We start from the raw sequence: 27,094 nt of genomic DNA, 5'->3' as shown, positions 1-27,094 counted from the left end.
AATAATGTAACAACAATTAGCTATTGTTTTTGAAGGCCCTAAGTATTTGGTATTCAACTAGGTAATACACACATGTGATCTTGTTTTTCCCCCAAAATCTGATTGTAATAGGTTCTAGCTTTTCCATAATTTAAGAGAAGCAAAGGAGGCTCAAAGAATTAAAATGAGAGACTATCACTCAAGTGAGATTTGAACTCAGGTCAGCCTACCTCCAACATTTCTTTTTTATCTCCCAAACTGATTTTTTTTTCATGATATCACACTTTTTTTTAGCATGTCTCAAGCATGACCTAAAGGGAAAAATCATAGCTTGTGTTGAGGGAGCTCACCACCAATTAAGGACAGCCACAGGGCTTCCCTTGTGGCTCAGCTGGTAAGAAATCCGCCTGCAGTGCAGGAGACCTGGGTTGGATCCCTGGGATCAGAAGATCCCCTAGAGAAGGGAATGGCTACCCACTCCAGTATTCTGGCTTAGAGAATTCCATGGACTGTATTGTCCATGGGGTCACAAAGAGTTGGACGTGAATGAGCGACTCACTTTCACTAAAGGACAGGTAAGTGGCTTAAATGGTAAAGAATCCACCTGCAATGCAGGGGACCTGGGTTCAATCCCTCGGTCGGGAAGATCCCTTGGAGAAGGAAATGGCTACCTACTCCAGTATTCCTGCCTGGAGGATTCCATGACAGAGGAGTCTGTGGGGCTACAGTCCATGGGGTCACAAAGAGTCAGACACAACTGAGTGACTAACACTTTCATTTTTCATGAAAGTTAGCTTTTGGGAAATCTTTTTGGCTCCAGGATCTGACAGTATGGGGACTGTGGTAAAATAGTCATAAAATTTGTAATTCAAGCATTGCTTTGAGCACCAGCTCCTCCACATAACACTAGAGTAGCCTTAAGAAACTTTAATTTCTTTGTGTTTCAGTGTGTTCATCTGTGAAATGAGATAATAACTTAATGGAAGTTTCTGAGGATCAAATAAGAAAATTTATTTGAAGCATTTTATAAAATATAAAATTACTCTTATAAATTACTGTTATAAATATAAAAATTACTGTTATTTTATAAAACATAAAATTGCTATTGTTATTATCTTACATATTATATTCAGTCTTGGCATATATCTTCACCATAAGTTTCTTTACACTTTAAAAAATGCCACATTGAATTCTTTCCTCAAATTAAATTAATGTGTTTGCTTTAATCCACAAAAGTTAAGAGTTCCACAGAGCTTCTACCCCAAGTCTGTATCAAGAGTCAGGAAATAATTCCTGCATTAGTATATATAATAAAATGCCATTTTAGTCATTCATAGGCACACACATACATGGCAACTTGCTAAGGAAATATTATCCATATTTATTTAAATTAATGCTTAATGGATAAAAACTGACTTATCATTCTACTCTGGTTGGACAGAGCAAACAGAATGCTGAGAGTGCAAAGATAATCTATTTAATCAAGGACATGGCCAGTGCAACAAATTCAAGGGTTATAATCCAGTAGCCTAAGGGCTGAGACTGAACTGCAAATGTATTCTTCTTCTTTTTTTTTTTTTTTTGGTATGGCACTTTTTATTTGTAACATTTATTTACAATATAACCAATGTTCATGAACCCAGAAACTTACCACAACTCCAAAACAAAGCTAATACGAACATTCTCGTACATGTGTGCATTCATTTGTGCTGAGCATGTATCTAGAACTAGAATTCCTGGGTCATGTGCTATTTAAATATTCAACTTTAGTAGATATTGCCAGTTTTCCAAAATGCTTAAGCTAATTTCCACTACCACCAGCAGAGAATGAAAACACCTCTTGGCCTGAATCGTTGTCAACACTTGCTTGTCTTTTAAATTTTAACTATCCTATGGGTATGTAGTTTATCTTACTCTTTAACTCCTTAAAAGTTGTCTTATGCTTTTATTACTTTATACTAGTAAAAGATGTGCCCTTTAAAATGTCACTAGTAACTTCTTTTTTTATCTTTATTTTTTATTTTATTTTATTTTTTAACTTTACAATATTGTATTAACTTCTTGATGACCAAATCTAGAGGCTTTTCTTCAATCCTTGCCCTTCGTCTCTTAGCAATGTCTGACACCACTGACCACCACTTTCTTCTTGACACTGTATTCCTTCAACTCCCACAATATTGCTTTATCCTAGAAGATATACCTTTTTTTAATTGGAGAATAGTTGCTTTACAATGTTGTGTTAGTTTCTGCTGTACAACAACATCAATCAGCTATATGTATACATATATCCCCTCCCCCTTGAACATCCCTCCCTTCCCCTTCCCCCATTCCGCCCATCTAGGTCATCACAGAGTACTGAGCTGAGCTCCCTGTGCTATATAGCAGATTCCCACTAGCTATCTATTTCACATGTGGTGGTATATTTATGTCATTAAAAAGCACCATTACAACAAAATAAAGATATACTGGCCAAAGAAAACACATGTGTTTGCCCCTAGGCAAACATAAAATAAAGGGTATACTAGACTTTGGAATTGTGGATAAAGATGTACTTTCTATTTATGATAGATTAGGTTTGACATTATACATCTTTATCCACAATTCCAAAGTCCCATATAACCTTTATGTTATGTTTGCCTAGAGGCAACCAAATGTGTTTTCTTTGGCCAGTATATCTTTATCTTTGTTGTAATGGTGCTTTTTAATGATGCTTTATGACAATGCCTGTACCTTCCCATTTGCTAACTATTCCATCATTCAATCCTCTTATACTTGACTGCTTCACACATTTATATTACCTGGCTGACATTTGAGTTTAGGCCCCTTTACTAAGAGGCCAAAGAAATGAGGGCTCTGTCTTATGAAGTCACAAAGACAGAAATGGCTGTATCTGAGCATGTTAAAACATGAAAGGCAGAATTGGTATGAATGTGGACTCAGGCACCTGGTTAGAACTGATGTATTCCAACCGAAAAGATACATTTAAGTGTTAGTCGCTCAGTCGTGCCCAACTCTTTGCGATCCCATGAACTGCAGCCCACCAGGCTCCTCTGTCCATGGGATTTTCCAGGCAAGGATACTGGAGTAGGTTGCCATTTCCTTCTCCAGTGGATCTTCCCAACCCAGGGATTGAATCCGGGTCTCCTGCACTGCAGGCAGATTCTTTTAGGACCCACATAAAGAAGTCTGGCAGTACAGAGCAGATTGTAAACATATTCACCCAGAAAGCTATTATCAAGGACCTGCTGTTTGATGAGTGAATTAAGTCAGACAGAGAAGGAGAAATATTATATGACATCCTTTATATGTGGAATCTAAAAAGAAATGATACAAATGAACTTACAAAACAGAAAGAGACTCAAAGACTTAGAGAATGAGCTTATGGTTGCCAGGGGGAAGGGATAGTTAGGGATTTGGGGATCGACATGTATACACCACTGTATTTAAAATGGATAGCCAACAAGGAACTAGTGTATAGTACAGGGAACTCTGCTCAGTGTTACGTGGCAGCCTGGATAGGAGGGGAGTATCAGGAGAATGGATACATGTGTATGTGTGGCTGAGTTGCTCTGCTGTGCACCTGAAACTATCGTAACATTGTTAATTGGCTACAACACAATACAAAATAAAAAGCTTAAAGAAAAGAACCTGCTGTATGAGCTTTCTACTAGCACATAATAAAAACTGTATAAATTAATGTTCTTTATTACAATAGAGTCATCATTGTTGCCATTGGCATTGCTATGATTATTGGTCAGACACAATTCTAGGAAGGACAGAGTCACATAAGGCCTGTCTTTCTCTTTACTCACAAATTGAATATATCCCCAATGTCTTGCACAATTCCTGATATATACTGGTTGCTCAAAACATTTCTGAAGAATAATCAGAATAAATAATGGAAGATTAGGGAGAGGCCATCCTTAGCCTTTGAGACCAACATCCAAATTCTCCTCTGACAATTTCTGAAAGACATTTGTCAGTCATTCTAGGAAGTTGTCAGGGCAGCTCTAGGACTGTGATCTTCCTGAAGGAAATGAAAGGAAAGACTGTGTGTGCTCAGTCATGTCTGACTCTCTGTGAATCTATGGACTTTAGCCCGCCAGGCTCCTCTGCCAATGGGGTTTCCCAAACCAGCATACTGGAGTGGATCACCGTTTCTTCCTCCAGGGGATCTTCCCAACCCAGGGATTGAACCCGCGTCCTCTGTGTCTCCTGGATTACAGGTGGATTCTTTACCACTGCACCAAGACTATCTTGTTGGAAAAGCTTTCCCAGGAACCAGACAGGAGTCTAAGTGGATGCATTACATAATGTCTGCAGAGAATTATGGTCGTAAGGGCTATATAAGCACCAGACACCATTAAGATTACTATTTAGAGAAATGTCTATTTAGTTCTTTGGCCCATTTTATGACTGGGTCATTTATTTTTCTGGAGTTGAGCTGTAGGAGTTGCTTGTATATTTTTGAGATTAGTTGTTTGTCAGTTGCTTCATTTGCTATTATTTTCTCCCATTCTGAAGGCTGTCTTTTCACCTTGCTAATAGTTTCCTTTGATATGCAGAAGCTTTTAAGGTTAATTAGGTCCCATTTGTTTATTTTTGCTTTTATTTCCAATATTCTGGGAGGTGGGTCATAGAGGATCCTGCTGTGATGTATGTCAGAGAGTGTTTTGCCTATGTTCTCCTCTAGGAGTTTTATAGTTTCTGGTCTTACATTTAGATCTTTAATCCATTTTGAGTTTATTTTTGTGTATGGTGTTAGAAAGTGTTCTAGTTCCATTCTTTTACAAGTGGTTGACCAGATTTCCCAGCACCACTTGTTAAAGAGATTGTCTTTAATCCATTGTATATTCTTGCCTCCTTTGTCAAAGATAAGGTGTCCATATGTGCGTGGATTTATCTCTGGGCTTTCTATTTTCTTCCATTGGTCTATATTTCTGTCTTTGTGCCAGTACCATACTGTCTTGATGACTGTGGGTGTGGAGAAAAGGGAACCCTCTTACACTGTTGGTGGGAATGCAAACTAGTACAGCCACTATGGAGAACAGTGTGGAGATTCCTTAAAAAACTGGAAATAGAACTGCCTTATGATCCAGCAATCCCACTGCTGGGCATACACACTGAGGAAACCAGAAGGGAAAGAGACACGTGTACCCCAATGTTCATCGCAGCACTGTTTATAATAGCCAGGACATGGAAGCAACCTAGATGTCCATCAGCAGATGAATGGATAAGAAAGCTGTGGTACATATACACAATGGAGTATTACTCAGCCATTAAAAAGAAAACATTTGAATCAGTTCTAATGAGGTGGATGAAACTGGAGCCTATTATACAGAGTGAAGTAAGCCAGAAGGAAAAACACCAATACAGTATAATAACACATATATATGGAATTTAGAAAGATGGTAACAATAACCCTGTGTACGAGACAGCAAAAGAGACACTGATGTATAGAACAGTCTTATGGACTCTATGGGAGAGGGAGAGGGTGGGAAGATTTGGGAGAATGGCATTGAAACATGTAAAATATCGTGTATGAAACGAGATGCCAGTCCAGGTTCGATGCACGATACTGGATGCTTGGGGCTAGTGCACTGGGACGACCCAGAGGGATGGTATGGGGAGGGAGGAGGGAGGAGGGTCCAGGATGGGGAACACATGTATACCTGTGGCGGATTCATTTTGATATTTGGCAAAACTAATACAATTATGTAAAGTTTAAAAATAAAATAAAATTTAAAAAAAAGATTACTATTTAAAAAAATTGAGCATTCCATCATTCCCTATATGGTAACCTTAGCACAGCAGAATTGTTTAAGTGTTCCCTCTAAAATCCCCTCTGATAAGACTAATCATTGACTGGATTGCCAGCTGGTGCACTGGTAATTTTCTAGAAGTATATCACACAGACGGATCAACATGGGCAGATCTGGCGCACTTGCTTGGAGACCACTCAGGTCTTACGCGAACTGTTACAACAGTCTCCTTACTTTCTCCTGGCCTTAGATGAGCCCAGTCAGACAACTCTTAACTATACTTGTCCATCCTCCTAACTATATCGGCCTTTCTAAATTGTGATCTGTCTAATCATGTCACTTTTCTACATTAAAACTGTTCACGATTTCTTTTGGGCTAAAATACATCCTGATTCCTTAACAAGGCACAAATTGTGCTAGGGCTCTCCAGCTTCTCTTCTGAGCATCCTACCACTATCTAACTACTCCACAGCACTGTGGAGCCTCTTCCCACTTCTCTAGGAACTAGTGTATAGAAAAGTCTAGGTGACTTTTCTGACCGTTGTACCCCTGGGAAACTCCTAAGTAGCTTTCAAGCATTGCTTTCACCCTGAAACCTTCCCTGATGTCTATCCAGAGAAACAGAATGGATCGCTGTCTTCTTTACACATCTATAATACTGGACAATATTCTTCTTTCAAGATCTTTGGCTGCAAATTTTGGAAGTCCAGCTTTAAACAACATAAGCTATAAGCTGGAATTTATTCACTCATGTCACCAAACTGCATGGTGGGTGGGCCTTATGATGACAGAGACTGGGGCCTTTGAACAAATCAGAAATTCTCCCTCAAACAATGATCTTCAAGGGGCAGAAATTACAGACACTGACTTCCCCAGGTCTGCATCCACACACACAAAAGACCAGAAGAGAAGGGCTCCTTCTCACTAATTCCAGTTAAAACTTTTCAGAGGAAGCATTTCGGTTGTCTGGCTTGGTCCACGTACGTGTCCCTGTAACTGTCTTCATGGGGAGGGGATAGGGGATGATTCACCCAAACTGAGTCCTGGGGTGCTTTCACCTGGGAGTTGGGCACCATAATCAGCAACCCCATCAGCATCCTTACGGGCTTTATAATGGAGAAGAAGCAGTGATCCAGAGAAGAGGGCACAATCTAAGTAGGGATTTCAGATAGGCAGGAAAAACAGGTATCAACCAGTTTTTCAAAGTTTTTAACTAATGATTTTCAGCTGGGTTATAACTATACACCTCTCCCTGGAGTCTGAGCTTCTGGAGTTTAAGTATCCTGTCTTACACACTTCTCTTTCACTAACACCGAGCACGCTAGCACTATGCCTGATGTCATGTTGTCAGTTAGCTAATGTTTGTCGTTGAATTAATAAATGCTATTTCTCCAAGGATCTGTGATTAAAACATCCAGTGAACATAACTACTGAATTTGGCTGGGTTTTGAAGTTCGTTAAGTGACTATTTACAGAACCTCTATAGTTTAAAGGTCATTGAATGGTTCAAAACATAACTAAAACAAAACCTGTTTTTACACACTCCAAAATTTATACATACACATAAACTTAGAAAACAACGTCAAATTTTATGAATCCAAGAGTAGGGATATCTGCATTATATGGTCTTAAAAATGCAAGCAGTCAGTAAGTTATCTATGATGTGGCATTTTGAATTTGATGTGGTGATGGAATGATATCTTGGGGTTTTTTTTTTTATCTCATGGTCTTTGTGTGAATGACTTTTATTTTCTTCATTAATTTGAAAGACATGCTAAAACAGAAAAAAATAGAACATCCACTGAATGAAACGTTTATACCATGCAAGACAATACCATCAGGAACATTCCAAAATATTCCCTTTTTTTTTTTTCTTGTTAACTTATTGGGAAAATTTTAGTCCATGATGTTAATTACAACTTTAAAATTTTTTGAAGCTTGGAATGGAATAATAATTATAAAATAGATATCTGTATTTTGCTTAGTCAGTCATGGGTAATTATTTTTACCATCTTTATGGAGGTATAATTGACAGATACAAATTGTACATATTAAAGTTTGATTTTTTAAAGTTTTATTTTATATAGGAGTATAGCTGATGAACACAATAATTTTTGAAATATAGCTAATATTAATTGATTTCACACTTTTAGCACTTTTGTAAAAGCCATCTAACCCTTACAAAAATCCTAAGAGTTATAGGAATTATCCCTATTTTATATATTAAGAAGCTATGGTTAAAAGATCCCTGGGATTTCCCAAGTTCACAAGGGTAATACTCTGCCCAAAAAGAATAGAAACTCAGACCCTCTGATTCCAAGTCCATTGCTGTTTTCTTAAGGAAATTATTTAATCTCTCTGAGTAAAATAGGAATAACACTGATTTCTTTTTTAATTGATTATTTACTTATTTATTTATTTTTGACTGCACTTGGGCTTTCTATAGTTGTGGCAAGTGGGAGCTACTCTTCCCTGCATTGCTTGGGGTTTTCATTGCGGTGGCTTCATTGGTTGTAGCTCACAAGCTCTAGAATGCAGGCTCAGTAGTTGTGGCACACAGGCTGAGTTGTCCCACAGCATGAGATCTTCCCAGGTCAGGGGTCAAACCCTTGTCCCTTGCATTGGCAAGTGGATTTTTAACCACTGGACTGCTAGGGAAGTCCCAATAACACTTACTTCTAAAGATGGTTGTAAGGAATAAAAGGAACATATACATAGGTATGTATCAGTTCAGTTCAGTTCAGTCACTCAGTCATGTCCGACTCTCTGTGACTCTGTGAACCGCAGCACACCAGGCCTCCCTGTCCATCACCAACTCCTGGAGACCACCCAAACACATGTCCATTGAGTTGGTGATGCCATCCGACCATCTCATCCTCTGTCATCCCCTTCTCCTCCTGCCCTCAATCCCTCCCAGCATCAGGGTCTTTTCCAATGAGTCAGCTCTTTGCATCAGGTGGCCAAAGTACTGGAGTTTCAGCTTCAACATCAGTCCTTCCAATGAACACCCAGGACTGATCTCCTTTAGGATGGACTGGTTGGATCTCCTTGCAGTCCAAGGGACTCTCAAGAGTCTTCTCCAACACCACAGTTCAAAACCATCAATTCTTTGGTGCTCAGCTTTCTTTATAGTCCAACTCTCATGTGTGTGTGTATATATATATATATATATATATATATATATGTCAGTTCAGTTCAGTCACTCAGTCATGTCCAACTCTTTACAACCCCATAGACTGCAGCACACCAGGCTTCCCAGTCCATCAGGAACTCCCGGAGCTTGCTCAAACTCAAGTCCATCGAGTCACTAATGCCATCCAACCATCTCATCCTCTATCGACCCGTTCTCCTCCTGCCTTCAATCTTTCCCAGGATCAGGGTCTTTTCCAATGAGTCAATTCTTCACATCAGGTGGCCAAAGTATTGGAGCTTCAGCATCAGTCCTTCCAATGAATATTCAGGGTTGATTTCTTTAGAATTGACTGGTTTGATCTCCTTCCTGTCCAAGCGACTCTGAAGAGTCTTCTCCAGCACCACAGTTAAAAAGCATCAATTCTTCGGTGCTCAGCTTTCTTTATGGTCCACTCTTACATCCATACATGATTATTGGAAAAACCATATCTTTGACTAGATGGGCCTTTATTGGCAAAGTAATGTCTCAGCTTTTATATATATATATATATATATATATATATATATATATATATATATATATAATGCTTAGTGCAAAGCTTCGTCCAGATCAAGGGACAGAGAGACAGGTCAATGCACCACAGTTGCTACTTTTGTCAAGGATGCTAGAAGAGATTCTTGGACTTCTGATGAGTCCATACCTAAGGCCAGTTCACGTCCTTATCCCATATCCCAGGGGATTCATCCCCCATTTTTTCTCCTCTTTAGTGCTGCCCACTCTATTTCCAGTAGCTTCTTTCTCCCAAGACTGGCTATAGAACAGGTGGCAGGCTCCTGGGCTCCCCTTCCTTGCTGAAGCCAAGCCCCCAGGCTCCGTTTTGCTGCCTTAAGCCAGGTACCTCCAGTTTAGGAAAAGAGAAATACCAAGGGGCACCAGAATGTGTGGATCCCAGACCTTGTTCTGACATCGACTATCTGCCTGACATTTGCACCACTGTTCTCTCCAGTGTGAAATGAGGGTGTTGGACCAGAGAAATTCCTATATTAAACTTTGTTCTGCAAAGGACATTTCAGTGAAAATATTTTTACTGTAGAGTCAAGCAATAGCATTACCAGTCTCAGAAGGGAAAAAAAAGTTTTAAATATTTTTCTAGCCACCAAATAAATCAGCATTGGCCTTGCCTAAGTGCACCAGATCCATTTCGATTATTTCTAACGCTTCTTTCTGGCCCTGCTTCTCAGCAAGGATAGCATGCCTGCAGCATACATTCAGAATTTTTTCCTGAATATAGATTCCAGGAAAAGCTAGAGCAAAGAGGACAGAGAAGAAAGAAATAGCATAGATGACATTTCTTTTAGGCTCACTGCCTAGATCGCACTTGGCCTGCTGCCTTCTTCTCATTAGTTCCACTGACTGAATCTGATTAGCCCACCCTGATTTATTTTTGGCAACCTGGGAGCACATGGGCCAATGCTTATTTTCATGGCTGATACAATCATCCTCAAAGCTGTTGTTAGCATTTGGAAGATTAGTTCCTTTCCCTGGAAGCTGTTACTGTCTACAAAGCATCGTGACACATGAGACATATATTTCTTCAACACGCTACAAAATTGAGTTTATTTATTCTTCTTTTCGTTATCACAAACACTTCCAGTTTACTGGCTGTTAAAACATACAGCAAAGAATTCTTAGCAATTGCATATTCCATGTCTATAAACTTATTATTCTCTGAATTAGTGAATCGACTTCTGTAATCAATAATGTATAAAAACCAGGTTTCAGGTCTATTGGATATTCAGTGCTTGCATCAGCCTCATGTTCCACCTGACCACTGCCAATGGAGAATGGGTCATGTTTTAGATTTGATCCCAAAAGTACAGAACTCAGTTTTAAAAGTCTGCACATGTATCAGAGGATGAGAGACAAATGTGAACAAAGGGATCTGGGACTTTCCTGGTGGTCCAGTGGTTACGACTCCGTGCTTCCGTTGCAGGGGGCGTGGATTCAATCCTTCATTACAGAACTAAAATCCCACGTGCTACAGGCTGTGACAAATATTTTTTTAAAGCAAATCTGGGGGCTTCCCAGGTGGTGCCAGTGGTAAAGAACCTGCCTGCCAATACAGGAGACATAAGAGACCTGGATTTGACCCCTGGGTCGGGAAGATCCCCTGGAGGAGGACATGGCAACCCACTCCAGTATTCTTGCCTGGAGAATCCCATAGACTGTGGAGCCTGGTGGGCTACAGTCCATACCGTCACAAAGAGTCGGACATGACTGAAGTCATGCAACTGGTACTGCAGTTATTGTTTGGAGTCCATTTCACTAACATAAAATAAATGTATTAAAAAAATAAAGTAAATCTGTACTGACAATCCATTATTAAAGAAATTTTCCCAGGCCTATTCAGGTCACAAACCACTTAGCATATGTCATGTACTGGTCTTAGAGCTGAAAACACAGCTAGAAATAAGATGCAGTCTCTGCCCTGGAGGACTTGCAGACTAGTGAGGTAGGGATGATATGAACACTATTAAGTCTACTAAATGCTAACATAGAATTAAACTTCTCTTAATAGCCAGATAGTTTTATAAATGGTGCTAAGTCGTTTCCATCATGTCTGACTCTGTGTGACCCTATGGACTATAGCCCACCAGGCTCTTCTGTCCATGGGATTCTCCAGGCAACGATACTGGAGTGGGTTGCCATGCCCTTCTCCAATTCTTTATTAGTACCAGGACCTTTAAAAACTAGATTTCTTTAAAAAATTAAATAAGAAGAAAAAAAATCAGTATATTTTTACGTCTTCTTTTAAAGGATTGATATATCACATGCTTGATTTGTCTTGACACTATGCAAGTTACCAAAATCAATAAGCAGATTAATTCTAAGAGGAGAAGGCTCCCATATAATTAATATAATCAGCAATTCTTTCATTCATTTTACAAATGCTTATCAGCTACATACTGTGTGTCAGTCTCAATGTTAGGAAAATAAGTCAAGAGGAGAAGACAAAGACGTGTGGAATGATCAAACTTGATACTTGTGTAGATCAGTGGTTAAGAGTCTGAACTATATGTGTGACCTGGATCAAGTGACTTACTCTTTCTGGCTCTCAGTTTTCTCAGCTACAAGCCGAGATTAAAAATAATAATACCTGTCTCCTGACATCCCTATGAATCTTAAATGTGATGATTATGTTTACCAAGCCTGCCTACCTTGGTACCTGGATGCTTGTAAGTCCTTGACAAGTTTCAGCAATTTTTCTGTCCCACTTTCATGGAAGAAAAACCTGAGGCTCAGAGCAATGAAATAATTTGTCCTGGACATCACACACACCCAGAAGGAAAAGTGAAACAGAACAGCAAATGTTACAAAGTACACGAATTTTGTCAAGATCAGAGAACAGAAGTCCCAGTCTGCCTATGGAGTGTGGGAAAGAATCAGGAAGGAATATTTAAACCAACTACACAAATGATTTTTCAAATACTGTTCATAAACAGTTACCTGGGGACTTGGAGCAAAGTTTTCAGTGCACTGACTGCTGACTTTTCCATCAATGCCCACGGCTTTTCAGTCCAGTCCCTTCTTCAAAGAGCATCATGGTTTCTTTTAATGAGGACTGGCTAAAATTTAAAGAGAAGGATAATAAGGTTTCTCAGCCCTGATTTTTTTTTTTTTTTTAGTTGTCAGAACTGGCAGGTGAGATGTCAAGGAGAAAATAACTGCGTTGAAACATTTTTCTAGAATTTTCCTAGGACTACAGCAGGACTACTCGTTCCCAAGTAAAACAATGCTTCTTCAAACCATATAGCTTTTTCAACAAAGATGAAACCAAGGACTTCTCTGAAAGTTGAGTGCCAAGATGATTTTCATTCATTTATTTTTACACAGTTCCATGATGTTTTTATTTTGTGTTTACTACATGGCACAATCCGTGAATTGGAAGTAGCTTTTCAATCCGGAAGAATACTAAAAGTAAAAAGGCCTGAGAAGATCAATAGCCACAATATGGCTAATATTCCTCTTTTTGATTTTCCGCATATACTAAAAAAAACCTGTGTAACCTTATTTCAGGAAGCAATACTTGTTACAACATTAATTTTGGGGGAAATTATCTCAGTATAATTTTAATGAAAATAATCTGAAACTTGACCTCCATTTTCTTTTTCTCTGTTTTCTTAAACAGGATGCTACCACATTCCACGTAACTGTCCAAGATGATAATAGCATCGCTGTCTCTTTAGAAGCTTCAGACATCATGAGTCCATCATCTGTGTATGTTGTGAAGATAACTGGTGAATCAAAAAATTACTTCTTTGAATTTGAGGAATTCAACAGTACTTTGCCTCCTCCCATTATCTTTAAGGCCAATTATCATGGCCTATATTACATAATCACTCTGGTGGTGGTAAATGGAAATGTGGTTACCAAGCCGTCTAGATCAATCACTGTGTTAACAAGTAAGCACCATATGTAATATGATCCTCTGTGTTTCTTTATTGGGTGTATTCTCTTGTAGTTCTCAGTCAGTCCAGAACGGCAAGATCAACTGCCTTCAAATCAATTGACAAGGTTCAAAGTTCTGCTTCACTTGGAATATAGTTTCTCACAGAAGTTGATCACATTATATTGTAACCTTCTGTTTAAAAAAAAAAAAAGTGTTTTAAACAAAAAAGTCAACCTCAATAGTGTATTTTGAGATTGAATGGCCATTTTAGATTCATGATTGAACCATGTAATTTGCTATTATATAACTTAATAGTATGATCGTAATTAAGTTTTTTTTTTTCCACTAGAACATATAGTCTCATGTTAAGCAACTTGCTTTTTGAAGTAAAGAATTTACACTCATATTTAGCTGGCTCAAATTCCAATTACACATTTTTAGCTGAGAGAGAATAAAAGACATCACTTATCAGTTGCTTTTCCCCACCTCAGCCTGAAAATAGCCTATGTTTCCAATGCCCAAGAAAAAAACTGAGGAAAAAAAATGTCATTGACATTTTAATCCTTAGTAACTCCTGCCTTAAGAGGTCATGCTGATATTAGAAGTTTTTTAGGAGTGGTTTTATCTATATATGATTTTTACTTTACTCTCTGACTTTAAAACCTACTCGCAAAATAAAATTCAATTCTACTGTATAAGGTGAGGTTGTTGTTGTTTAGTCGCTAAGTTGTGTTGTGGACTGTAGCATGCCAGGCTCCTCTGTCCGTGGGATTTCCCAGGTAAGAATATTGGAGTGGCTTGCCATTTCCTCCTCTAGGGGATCTTCCTGACCCAGGGATGGAGCCTGAGTCTCCTGCATTGACAGGTGGATTCTTTGCTGCAGAGCCACCAGAGAAGCCCAATAAGCTGAGGTATAGATGAAAACTGTTATCTATCAGTTCAGTGGCTCAGTCATGTCTGACTGTTTATGGCCCCATAGACTGCAGCACACCAGGCCTCTCTGTCCATCACCAACTGTTATCTATAAGATGGTAGAGTTTATCACTTAAGCAATGTAATGTCTCAGCAAAGTTCTTTTTGTTCATTGTTCCTCAGTGCAAATTTTCCAGCAACTGTAACCTTTTAATTGCCATCTGAAAGTGATCTTTCTGGCCACAGTTAAGGAAAAGGACATAGTGATATTTACATTGGGGTAAAAAGAAAGAGAAACACCAAGAAGCAAGAATGCAGAATCAAGCTAAAGGACCTATTTTTAACATGTCTGTCAAAAATTATTTAAAGTTTCCCTTGGCAGAATACCAGGAACAGTACTGAGTTCTAAAAATTAGGAATGGCACAGACTCAAGACCTTCATGGTTTAAAGATATAATGAACAAATCTATAAGCTCACTGAATCAAAGAATGGACTTGCCTGGTGAAATACTATCTTAAGCTTCGGAAATAGTGAATTAGGAGCTAATAGAGCCAGGCAGCAGATCTAGGTACGTAATGCCTGTAACCTCTGCTTTATTCATCTTCATAATGTCAAAGGAACATCTAGCATAACCCTTATGCTTAATTGGTGATCAATAAATATTAATTCAATTTAGTTAAGCAAGTAACAGGAAAAAGAGCCAGGGGAAAAAGGGCTAAGACACAGAGAAAAATAAAGCTGTAGTGACTTTTGCTGACCCAACACTCATTAACATGAGCTCAGCTACTCTGGATTAGACAAAGCTGGAGAAGTCAGCTTTTAGTTAACGGTTCACAAAGAAATTTAAGTAAGTAAATAGTGAAAGATTTCTGAAATATCTTGTTGATATTTTAGCACATGAAGTAAGTTCTATTCAAAGAATCTTCTATTTTCTTTTGTGATTTTATTCTTTGATATGCAGGCTGGAAGGTGTGTTGTTGATAATCCAAAAACTGGGCAATTTTGCAGAGACCTTTTTGTTGATCTAAGTAAATGAGAGACCGTTGTTGCTGTTCAGTCACTGTCACTTTTGACTCTTTGAGACCCCATGAACTACAGCATTCCAGCTTCCCTGTTCTTCACTATCTCCTGGAGTTTGCTCAAACTTATGTCCACTGAGTCACTGATGCCATCCAACTATCTCATCCTCTGTTTCCCCTTTTCCTACTGCCCTCAGCATCAGGGTCTTTTCCCAGAATTGAGGTCTTTTTCATTGAGTCAGTTTTTTGTATCAAGTGGCCAAAATTGGAACTTTAGCTTCAGCGTCAGTCCTTCCAATGAATATTCAGGGTTGATTTCCTTTAGGACTGACTGGTTTGACTGCCTTGCTGTCCAAGGGATTCTCAAGCATCTTCTCCAGCACCACAGTTAGAAAGCATCAGTTCTTCAGTGCTTAGCCTTCTTTATAGTCCAACTCTCATATCCTTTTATGACTATTGGAAAAACCATAGCTTTGACTATATGGACTTTTGTCAGCAAAATGATGTCTCTGCTTTTTGTCTAGGTTTGTATAACTTTTCCTCCAAGGAGCAAGCGTCTTTTGATTTTGTGGCTGTAGTCACTGTCTGCAGTGATTTTGGAGCCCAAGAAAATAAAATCTGTCACTGTTTCCACTTTTTCCCCATCTATTTGCCATGAAGTGATGGGACCAGATGCCATGATCTTAGTTTTTTGAATGTCAAGTTTTAAGCCAGCTTTTTTACTCTCCTCTTTCACCCTCATCAAGAGGCTGTTTAGTTCCTCTTCACTTATGCAAATTCCATCAAATGGCCTATCTTGTTATGCATTCTGTGAGCACTGGTTGAGTGATGTTTTAATAAATGTCAATTTAGGTCACATTGGTTGTTCAAGTCTTCTATCCTTAATGATTTGCTTTCAACTTGTTCTAACAGTGATTGACAGAGAGTGTGGATCTGTTTATTTCACCTTTCACTTCTTTTAATTTATGCTTTATCTATTTTCAAGCCCTATTGTTATGTTGTTAGGTGCAAATAATTTTAGGATTACTATGTCTTCTTGTTGGAGAAGGAAATGGCAACCCACTCTAGTACTCTTGCCTGGAAAATGGGTTGAGCTTCTTATCTGTATGCAATGTCCCCCTTTATCCCTCATCAAATGACTTGTGTTGAAGACTATTTTGTCTGATATTAATATAGACATTTTAGTTTTCTTTAAGTATTTTCATAGTTTACTTGTTTCATCTTTATGCTTTAACCTACTTACATCTTTATAGGTAAATGGGTTTCTTGTAAACAGCATACAGTTGGTTCTGCTTTTTCCCCCAATCTGAAAATCTCTGTCTTTTAATTGGAGTGTTTAGACTAGCACTAGCCAATAATCACATATGTAATATTAAATTTTCTGAGAGACACATATTTTCTGAAAAGGTGAAATAAATTTTAATAACATAGTTTACTTAACCAATTGCATTCAAAATATTATTGTTTTAGCATGTCAACTTAAAAAAAATATGCACAACCTAAAAGTTGAAAGTTAAGTTTTGTTCAGGGAACATACGGAAAATTTCAAGCTCTGAAGGCAGCATCTCAAGTGACCCTGAGAAAACTGTTCCAAGGAGGCAAATGGGGAGCTAGGATATACAGGAGTTTTGCAACAAAGGGCAGATAATAGGAACAGCCAATTGTTAATAAAAGCAAATAAAATATCTCAAGGAATGTAGCCATCTTCTATGTATGGGAGGGACTTCCTAGAAAATGCTAGTGGGAAAGAATCCACCTGCCAGTGTAGGAATTGCAAGAGCTGTGGGTTCCATCCCTGGGTTGGGAAGATCCCCTGGAGTAGGAAATGGCAACCCACTCCAGTGTTCTTCCCTGAAGAATCCCATGGACAGAGAATCCTGGCAGGCTACAGTCCATGGGGTCACACAGAGTCAGACACGACTGAGCATAAATGCACACACACTGCCTGTATGAATCAGGAAAATGCTAGTTGCTTTCTTCTCTCCGGCTTTAATGGTGCTCCTTCTTTCTGCCGTGCCCTACTAAAGGGAAAACAGTTGCTGTGTCCCCTCTGGTGTCCCAGAGGGGCTCATCTTTGGAATTTAGCTCATTTGGTTGCCTTGCAATCTCATCTCTCCGATAAACTCAAGAAAAATTATGTCTCACGCATTATTTGGCTTTTTCTTCTCACTGTTAGATGTCGAGGGATAATATTGAATTGCAGTTTTCTACATCCTAATTGAAAGAGGAAACTTGCATTGATATCTAAAGAGTAAAAATTAATTAATGATGGTTTATTGTCTCTCACTTTCTCTTGCATTTTCAAATACTTAATTACACCATCCCAGTTTTGAAAGCAGTAACAGTTTGGGACTATAGGAACTGGGTTTTTTTGTACAAATATTTCTGGGACATTAGTGATATTTGGGTTTCAGCTTCCTCTTTTAAAAAAGAGAGGGTTAAAATGGATGACTAAAATTACTTTTGAGCTCTAAAATTACCATTATTTATTAGCTAATGATGTATTTTTCCCATCTTTATTTTTCTAAGGGGAAGGCTTCTTGAAAGTTTACAAAACATTTGTAGGATCTGTTCCCATAGCTGACAAGTTGAGAATGAAAGGGTACATTTGATGCAGTCATTTATTGTCTGTTCCATCTTTGTCTTCATGAAATAAGCAATGACAAAGCAATTGGCCCTAGGGCAGTCCTTTGATATTTCTCCACAGTTGTTCTGAGTCTGGCACTCTCAGAGAAAGCTGAGGAACATAGCAAAGAATAAATCCAGCACAAACAAGTCATTTGGCCAGTTCAAGAGTTTCATAACCCTTAGGCTCTGACATCTGATTAATATTTAACTGTTTGAGAACCTTCAGCATATCATGGGCACATTAGAAACAAGGAGTAGTTTCTCAGGAGATAAAATAATACATGAAAACAACTTCTTAGAAAGTTGGGAAATCCTGTTTACACACTGCTGTCTCCTGTGTTTGTTAAGTCTTAGAGACATGACTACAGAACATACATGGAGCATACAATTCAGCCATGATAAATAAAAATAATGTCTGAGTTTTTACTTTATATATTGTCTACATTCTCTATGCCACATCCTAGGTGCCAGAGAAATAAATAAAATGCCCATTCTCAAAGATGATATACAATAGTGGAAAAGATAAAGAAAACATTACAAATATATGATAAGTGCTGTAAAAGAATTATGTAAGAGACTACCCAGCCTTCTTAGGAAACATTGGGAAGGCACCTCAGAAGAAACAATGATGAAAAATTTAGTGAAAATTTGCCAAATGAATAAGCAATGGAAAGTGTTACACTCAGACTTAAAGTGAATCATAGATTTTTTAAAAATGCAGGCATAGCATTTTTTAATAGCAGGGCACACCTGTGAACTGCAAGAGTGAAGATGGCAAGCATCTATGATTCCAGAAAATGAAGAAAAAGGTCACTAGAAATATCGGGAATAACCTTGAATACTTTACAAAAGTGTTTAGACCTTAATCTTTAAGTGACGAGGAATGAGGACAGGTCTTATACAAGGAATGACACACAATTTGATTGGGGGAAATCTCCTTCTTGTAACAGAGCTGCAAGGCACATGGTATGAATCTTGCTTTGGAATGGACAAATTATCACACAGATATTTTGAATAGTGGATCAAAGCATGAACTTTAGAGTCAGAGAAATCTGGGAACCATAATGTAGACTTTGGCAGATTATTCCATTCTTCTAGTTTTCTAATTTATAATCTATTCCACTGGTTAGCCAACTTTTCCTGTAAAGACCTAGGTAATAAATATTTTATGCTTTGTGGACCATATGGTCTGTGTTACAGTGATTCAACTCCACTATGTTAGCAGAAAAGCAGCCATAGATAACACATAAACAAATAAGCATGGCTGTGTTCTAAGGCAACTTTATTTTAAAACACCAAAATTTGAATTTCACATAATTTTCATGTGTCATGAAATAGTATTCTTCTGTTGAGTTTTGCCAACCATTTTAAACTGTAAATAGCCTTCTTTGCTTGGAAATCATACAAAAACATGTGGCAGGCCAGATTTGGCTTGTGGGCTGTTGATTACTGATTTGGTAGTGGGTGCTATTAAATAATGTAAATTTTTTATACTAAAAAAATTTAAATAAACTCCTTAACATAGTTTGTAGCATCCAGTATAAGATCACTAAGTATAATTAATACCAATGACATTAAATAGAAAATTTCTCAAGAGGCTGAGAGCAAAGGAGAAACAGAAAAGATCAGATGGGGAAAAATCAGTGAGGTGGAGGTGACAGATTTAAAAGAGACTGACAAAAGTGAGAATATCAAGTAGCCTGAAAGCTTAAAACGTTTAAACAGAGATAAGAAAAATTAAGGTGAGGTTGGAGGCAGGAAGAGTAATTCAGAAAGTTGTTTAAATATTCCAGGAAAGTGTTGGAGAGGAAGAAATTCTTACCTACCCTTCTAGGTTTTTCAGGCTGGTCTAAGAATTAAACTGATGTGAGACAAATGAACAAAAGAAAATCAAACTGAAATGTAATCAATTGTGTAGATGGGAGAGACCCAGGAAACAAGAATTCTCCGAAATGGCCAAAACCTTCACCTTAGAAACCATCTTCAGCTAAAGACAAAAGAAGATGTTGGGGGTAGTGATTTGAGACCATAAAGGAGGAGGAAGGCAATGTACATGAAGATGGAAAAGCAGATGTTTGATAAACAAAAGCTGGGCCCTGAAGAGACCACAGGACACAGAGAGGACTCTGATCTCCAAGCCCTGCTGAGTTTCTCTCACTGCTTCCAGCCCATATTCTTTGCCAATCCCCCTGGTGATACTCTATTCCAGGAACAGGCCATCTAAATTCTTTTAACAGTTAGGGGGAAGATCAAAGTTTCTTCCTGATTCTTCTGTTTCTTAAAAAACAAAAAAGCCTCATGCCAAAGAGACACATTTTGTGGTGGCAAATTTTGCTCTCCTACAAAAGAAATGAAGACTTGAACTAAGTTAGTAGATGCGATGTTAAACATCCTTCCTGGGCCACAGGTGGCTGCTGCTGCCAGCTCAACTCAGTGGCCTGCTTGGATACACCTGAACCATTAGGTCAGGTCCCAGGCTGTTATCTAAGCATCAGACAAGAGCTCTGGCCTGGGACCTGGATGGTTCCCCTTTCCCTACTCCTGACATCAGAAGTGGGGGACTAAGCCCAGGTTTGTCTCCATCAAGAGGATCATGTCAGAAGACACATGTCCTTAGGTTGGTCACATCAGAAGCAAAGGATACTGAGCTTTCCTTTTAGTTCCTAAAAAACAGAGCAATCACAGGAAGAAATAACCTCAGCAATTAGCAGATATTAACAAGTACAAGCCTACATCTGCTTGTTTTTTCATCTTCTAAGATAGTCACCTCCAGAACTTTAAGAGTCTTCCTATTCATGAACTGTCATGATGGTTCAAAGGGAATTAAGAAACAGGAAATATTCTTCAATTTGAAGATCGTTTTTATTATGTGGGCCACCTAATGAGGAAATAATGATGCTATTAAATGCCATTTTTAATTTTTTATTAAAAGAAAAAATGGGACTCTATGGTAGGATTTTTTAGTAAAAATAATGCAGTAAATTTCTGCTTTGTCATGTATTCTTTGCTCCCACCACAAAGTGAAAAGAAAACCAAAAATATATTTCTAGGCTCAGAAATAAGACAGGTGTCTCCATGAATCAGAAACTCAAAGTACACAAAACCAATACAATGCTGTAAAGTAATTAACCTCCAATTAAAATAAATAAATTTATATTTAAATCAAAGTAGGGAAGAAGGCTGAAGTCATGGAGCCTTTGTGCTCTGAGTCTGAAAGAAGACAGTACTGAGTCTGGGTCACCATAGAGTAGGAAGGATTGAATATTTACACATTAGATATGACCCAGAGCCAGACTCATTGTTGAAAGCAAAGATTCTTCCTGCTTGTCAAAAAAGGCATTTGTGGAGTCCTAAGGATGCAAGAGACACATAGTCTTACTATCAAGTACCAAGCTTAGTTACGCTGTTACTCAGAGAACAAGTTTGTGAAAACAGCTATATCATCCATAATATCAAGAACCCCAGAGTGATGTTATATGCCTTGGCCTTAGACTACAGCTTCTGGTGAGCTGAAAGGATGCTAAACTGCCTCAAAACAGTGAATAAAAAGCAAGAAATGGGACAATGAGAAAGCAAAATTTGGCCAAGGGCTTATGGTTTAGAACAAATGAAATCTATGCTAAACAAGATAGACATCAAAATTATTATCACATTTTGGATTATGTTTTATGTAGCAACATAACAAAAATTTGTAGTATGTTATCATCTATAAAATGATAGATGAAAGAATTATACTTATTTAAAAAGATTAAGCAATAATGAAACAAACATTGGCAAAAATAAAACAGAAACATTTAGAATATAAATTTGTAAAAACAACAAAAAAGATATTTAGATTGAGACAAAGTAGGTATTTGTTGAATGCACTAAGTCAAATTTTGGTTTCTTATGTTATTGAAATTGAAATTTCAAAGTGTAAAACTTAAACTAAGTTCATTTCTTTTGTTTTGTTCTTTTTTTAATTTAATTTATTTTAATTGGAGGCTTCATTTAGGCTATAGATGTCCAAGAATCCTCTCAATGCTAAAACTTTGAATCAAAATCAGTTTTTTCTATAAGAGTTGATTCGTGCTTTGTTGCTCAGTTGTATCTGACTCTGCAACCCCACAGACTGTAGCCCGCCAGGCTCCTCTGTCGATTGGATTTTTTAGCTGAGAATATTGAAGTGGGTTGCCATCTTCCCCATTCAGGGATTGAACCCGTGACCCCTGTGCCTCCTGCTTTGCAGGGGGATTCTTTATCCACTGAGCCATCAGGGAAGCCAATAAAGAGTTGACTCCATGCCAAATTGTTTCAAATATTTTCTTGAATGAAATGCATGCTAGTAAGATTCATTCATTAGTCCCTACTAAAGAGTGAAGGGACTCTGGTACTGTACAAGACTTGGGCTGAAAAGTGGGAATGGAGGAGATTCAGACATAAATCAATCAATCAGTTATTTAAAAAATGAGTATTTATTTACAAAGTTTTGTGATGAGTTAACAACTCATACAAAATAAAAATAAACATTTTTAAACTTCTGTAGAAAGGCTGGTAAATATTATGAACTATAATTCTCATAATATAGGATGGTTTGCAATCTTATACTTAATATTTAAAAAGTGCTAAGCTCACATGAAGAAATAACTGATTATTAAAACATTTATGTCTGGTCAGAGCCAAAATATATTTTCTATTGTACTCAGTCATGTCCCACTCTTTGTGACCCCATGGACTGTAGCTTGCTGTTTCCTCTGTCCATGGAATTTTCCAGGCAGGAATACTGGAGCAGGTTGCCATTTCTTCCTCCAGGGAATCTTCTCCACCCAGAAATCCAACCCAAGTCCCTTGCATCTCCTGCATTGGCAGGTGGATTCTTTACCACTGCACCCGCCTCCCAGGAAGCCTATTTTCTGTTACTTGTCTGTTATTAATATCAAATTTTCTTGACTTGGGGGAAAAATGAACTAGGAATCTGTAGATACAGACTCTGCCATGTCCTTGTTAAATTACCATTGACAAGTAATTTAAAGTCTCAGTTATCATTATTTTTATATGTTGAATGGTGATATGAATATTTGCTCTTCCTAGATCTTAGGGTTGTTGCAAAAGGCAATTGGAAAAATGAATATGAAAGTTCTTTGAAAAGCAGAAATCACCACATAAAATATGCTTTATTAATTACTGCTAAGGAGAACAGTCAGCTCAGGAGTACTGAGGAGTTTAGTGTCTTACAGATAATTAAAGTATGTGTAAAATGCTAATAGGTGTCATCCTTGGCACTTCCAAGTATTAATAATGGTATTTTGCTCTTTTCCCAATTCCCCTTTCTCCATTAACTTTCCTTCTGCAGAACCTCTTCCTGTAACCAGTGTTTCAATATATGACTATAAACCTTCTCCTGAAACAGGAGTCCTCTTTGAAATTCATTATCCAGAAAAATATAACGTTTTCACAAGAGTAAACATAAGCTATTGGGAAGGTAAAGACTTCCGGACAATACTATATAAAGGTAAGAGGCAACAGAAAGATGAAAAATGATGACTCTTACATTTTACATAATTTCTGCCAAATGGCCTTGCTCTTGCTCTGAAGAAGTCTTATAATTCACTGTTTGATCATAATGAACCAATAAAAATAGTTACTGATGCATGAAAATATTGTTATGAGGAGACTTAAAATGTTTGGTTCATTATTTTAGAGTCATGTGTCATGCATAAACATAAAAACTCAAATTATTATGACTTACATGTTATTCTTGCCAAATATTATTCCTGCATGTCTGGTGTAGGAAACAAATTTAAATTTAGAAGCACAGCACCTAATCATTTCCTTCTGAGTGCAGTAAGGCATTTCCAGACCTGGGAAGTTAGTTGGGGGTCTTTCAAAAAATTTCATTTGGAGATGGTCCAACATTATTCTTGAATGCTTAACACAATACTTTTCAGTTCCTTTGTGTATATTTATCCGTATAACTAGTTAAATGACTGCATTAATATACAAAAATGGGTTTCACTATTTTTACTGGCTTGATGGGAACCTTGTGGTCAGAGAGAGAGAGAAGAGGGTCCAGGGGAATTAAAAATTTCTAAAGAACCCCAATCAATTTCTCTGAATAGACTAGAGGGCAGAAGTGGGCCAAGTGGGAGAGGGACAGGGAGAGGACAGAGGACATTCAGTTTTGGGAACTGAACTGGAGAGACAAATATTCTCAGGACACAGAGCCACTACACTTATCTGCACTGAGTGTAGGTGCTGGTCTCAAAGCTGATTAGTTGTAAATGAAAACCAGGTAGAGGATACTTACTCAACCACCTAAGGCATGATACCCAGAAACATCCCACTTTGACTTGCTGCTTTTATAAATTCTTGAATCTTCCAAGGATTTTTTTTTTAATGAGACAGTGTTTAAGGCACATGCAGTAACTCTACAGGTTTTTTTTAAAACTTAAAAAAAAAATCAAATAAACAAAAATAGACTCTATTACTGTATTCTTTGTTTTCAATGAAAACAGATTACCTGAAAATTAGTAATTGGGACCTTGTTTGCTTATTGATCACATGCAAATATAAGTTTATAAATAACTGAAAACCATCACTGACACTTTTGTTGAGCTAAATTCCATGAATTTAAAAATGTTAACTAGTATGCTCTTTATTTTAAGTTAATTAATTTTGCAAATTATTTTTGGCTTTTCATTCAATAAGTGGTATTTTCAGTTCCTTTCCCTCATTTCTTTCCAACTTGGATTGGGTTTTTAAGTTTATTATTATCTTCCAAAAAAAAACATTTTCTAAATAAAATTCAATTTTTTAAATTTTCTTCTTTTTTCAGGAAGGTCCCATTTGCCAAATGACATCATTTTCTTTTAAAAAATAGGCTATATTTTACAAGTGAGTCTAGTGAAAACATTTCTTGTAAAATTATTTTTTCCTAAATCATAAATTGGCAAAATACCTTGGGTTCTTACAGTAAATGATTAGCATAAACCTAATCTCTACAATTTCTATATGTTACCATTTCCACTTAATACATCAAATGTTCCTATAATAAAATTTTAATTCCAATTGTATCTAATTCTTGCAGAAAAAGCCTTTGTGTCTAAAAATTTCAATTTTCATCTCAAGCCTTAAATCAAATTTTTATTACTGACTATACTAGAAGTCACAGGAAATATTATTTGACAGATAGTCATAATTGTTCAGAACTTTCTAGAAGTCTGTGGCATTTAGAAAACCAAAAATTTAATATAATTGTTTTTATTCCTCAGATTTTTTTAAAGGAAAAACAGTGTTTAATCACTGGCTGCCAGGAATATGCTATAGTAATATCACCTTTCAGCTGGTATCAGAGGCAAATTTTAATAAAAGCACTCTTGTGGAGTACAGCGGTGTCAGTCATGAACCCAAACAGCATAGAACTGGTAAGTCATTTGAAAAATCAAATTTAGTGAAAAAATAATTAAATTATATGTTGTTGTTATATATATTCTTTCTGTCATCCTAAGGAAAATTCTGTTCCAGAACTCAGAAAAAAATACATATTTCAATAATCTAAAATGAATTTTCTATCAATGTAAAATGAACTGAGCAAAATACTCAATAAAAAATTTAAATATCAATGAAATCACAGATTTTTAATCTTTGAATAAAATAGCATGTGATATTACCAAAAGTTATAAGTAAGTAACTTAACTGAATCAAGTAGACATCAGTAAATCTACAATATGACATAATAACCATATGGCAGAAGAACAGATGTGAGATGTTCTAGTATAGATTATCTGATTATTAAAAGAAAATATTAGGATTCAGATACACCTAAAACTTGGCAGTGCTTAACTTAATCATGGATGGATAGATGGATGAATGGATGGATAGATAGATGGGTAGGAAGGTGAAAGAATGGATGGGTAAAATAAATACACACATGCTAAATACCCATGACCAATACCAATATAACTGACATTTTCCCCAAAAACATGCTTAAGTATTCGATAAGCATGAGGGGGCACAATTCATACAAACATTGGGAATGGGTTATAATAGATCACCAACAGACCCTGCCAATCTGAAATTTTAAGATGTCATGATTCTCATTCTTTAGACCAAAACAAAGAAACTATTTCAGCTAAATATTAATATTTTATTCACCTTACATCAACACCTAAGATTCTACTTGTAGTTTTCATTATTCAAGTAAGGAAACTAGTTGAGCGTCTTTTACCTGGGAGATTTTTAAAGTACTGGGCGAGATGAAAACAAAGTCCGCTGAAATGGTTTCCTGGCCTCAAAAACGGTAGAGGTACTACTGGCACTCATGGGCTTCCCTGGAGGCTCAATGCTAAAGGATCCGCCTACCAATGCAGGAGACATGGGTTCAATCCCTGGGTCAAGAATATCCCCTGGAGGAGGAAATGGCAACCTACTCCAGTATTCTTGTCTGGGAAATCCCATGGATGGAGGAATCTGATGGGCTACATCCATGGGGTCACAAAGAGTTGGACATGACTTAGCAACTAAACAGCTATTGGCAATCATACAAGGCAGAATGCAATAAATATTATTAAAGAGTTGGACATGACTGAAGTGACTGAGCATATACACACAAAGTTATATAGCAGCATGAAAGAGCAAAAGATTAATTTTTATTAAAAGCTCCTAAGAGGTGAGTGTTGAGTTGCTGTTTGAAAGATATGTAGAATTTGTTGTAGGTAGAGACCATTCAGTGGCCTTCATAATTTTCTACCACTACAAAAGCATACTTCCATAATTCATAAACTTATTTTGTGGGCATAGTTTTCATTTTGAGAGGTTAGAAGCGAAGCCATATTTGCAATATGTGTGTTAAAATTCCTAAAGGTAATTTCAACACGCAACTCTCTTAAGTGCAACTATGTCATAGGGAGTATTTTTAGCCTTGATAGCTATAAGACACTATAGTTGCTTTTTTGTAAAAAAGATCTAGTGACAGAGACTCGGTTTTTTAGAAAGGAGATTGTGATAAGCTGAAAAATATGTGTGTAACTCTACTTTGGAAGTGGTTCAGTCACCACTTTGACTAACATAGTAGCATTATTTAATGTATTTGAAGTGTGACTGATGATACAATAATGTGTGCACATCATATACAAAATCTTAAGTAGACATGTACTTGAAACGACACTTGTTCTTGATGTAAAAGTACAATAAAACTCTGTTTTCTACAATATTGTAAAGTTTAAAAATAAA

At 37.2% G+C, this 27,094-nt stretch overlaps 1 protein-coding gene across 4 annotated transcripts in view; it reads left to right on the top strand.

Moving 5' to 3' along the window:
• The window catches only part of PTPRO (protein tyrosine phosphatase receptor type O), a 259,746-nt gene that overhangs the window by 134,730 nt on the left and 97,922 nt on the right, over positions 1-27,094 (top strand). For all 4 annotated transcript variants that reach the window (XM_086404083.1, XM_086404084.1, XM_086404081.1 and 1 more), the window contains exons 2-4: positions 13,064-13,337; positions 23,217-23,375; positions 25,135-25,287. In XM_086404083.1, the coding sequence (XP_086260209.1) occupies positions 13,064-13,337; positions 23,217-23,375; positions 25,135-25,287 (586 nt within the window). The remainder of the gene's footprint in view (positions 1-13,063; positions 13,338-23,216; positions 23,376-25,134; positions 25,288-27,094) is intronic.

This window comes from Bos grunniens, chromosome 5, assembly GCF_055505025.1.
Source record: "Bos grunniens cultivar Pamir isolate PY7600 chromosome 5, Bosgru_T2T1.0, whole genome shotgun sequence".
In the NCBI taxonomy this organism is placed as follows: domain Eukaryota; kingdom Metazoa; phylum Chordata; class Mammalia; order Artiodactyla; family Bovidae; genus Bos; species Bos grunniens.
Note: the sequence above shows the minus strand (reverse complement) of the source record. Positions and strands in the feature narration are given on the sequence as shown.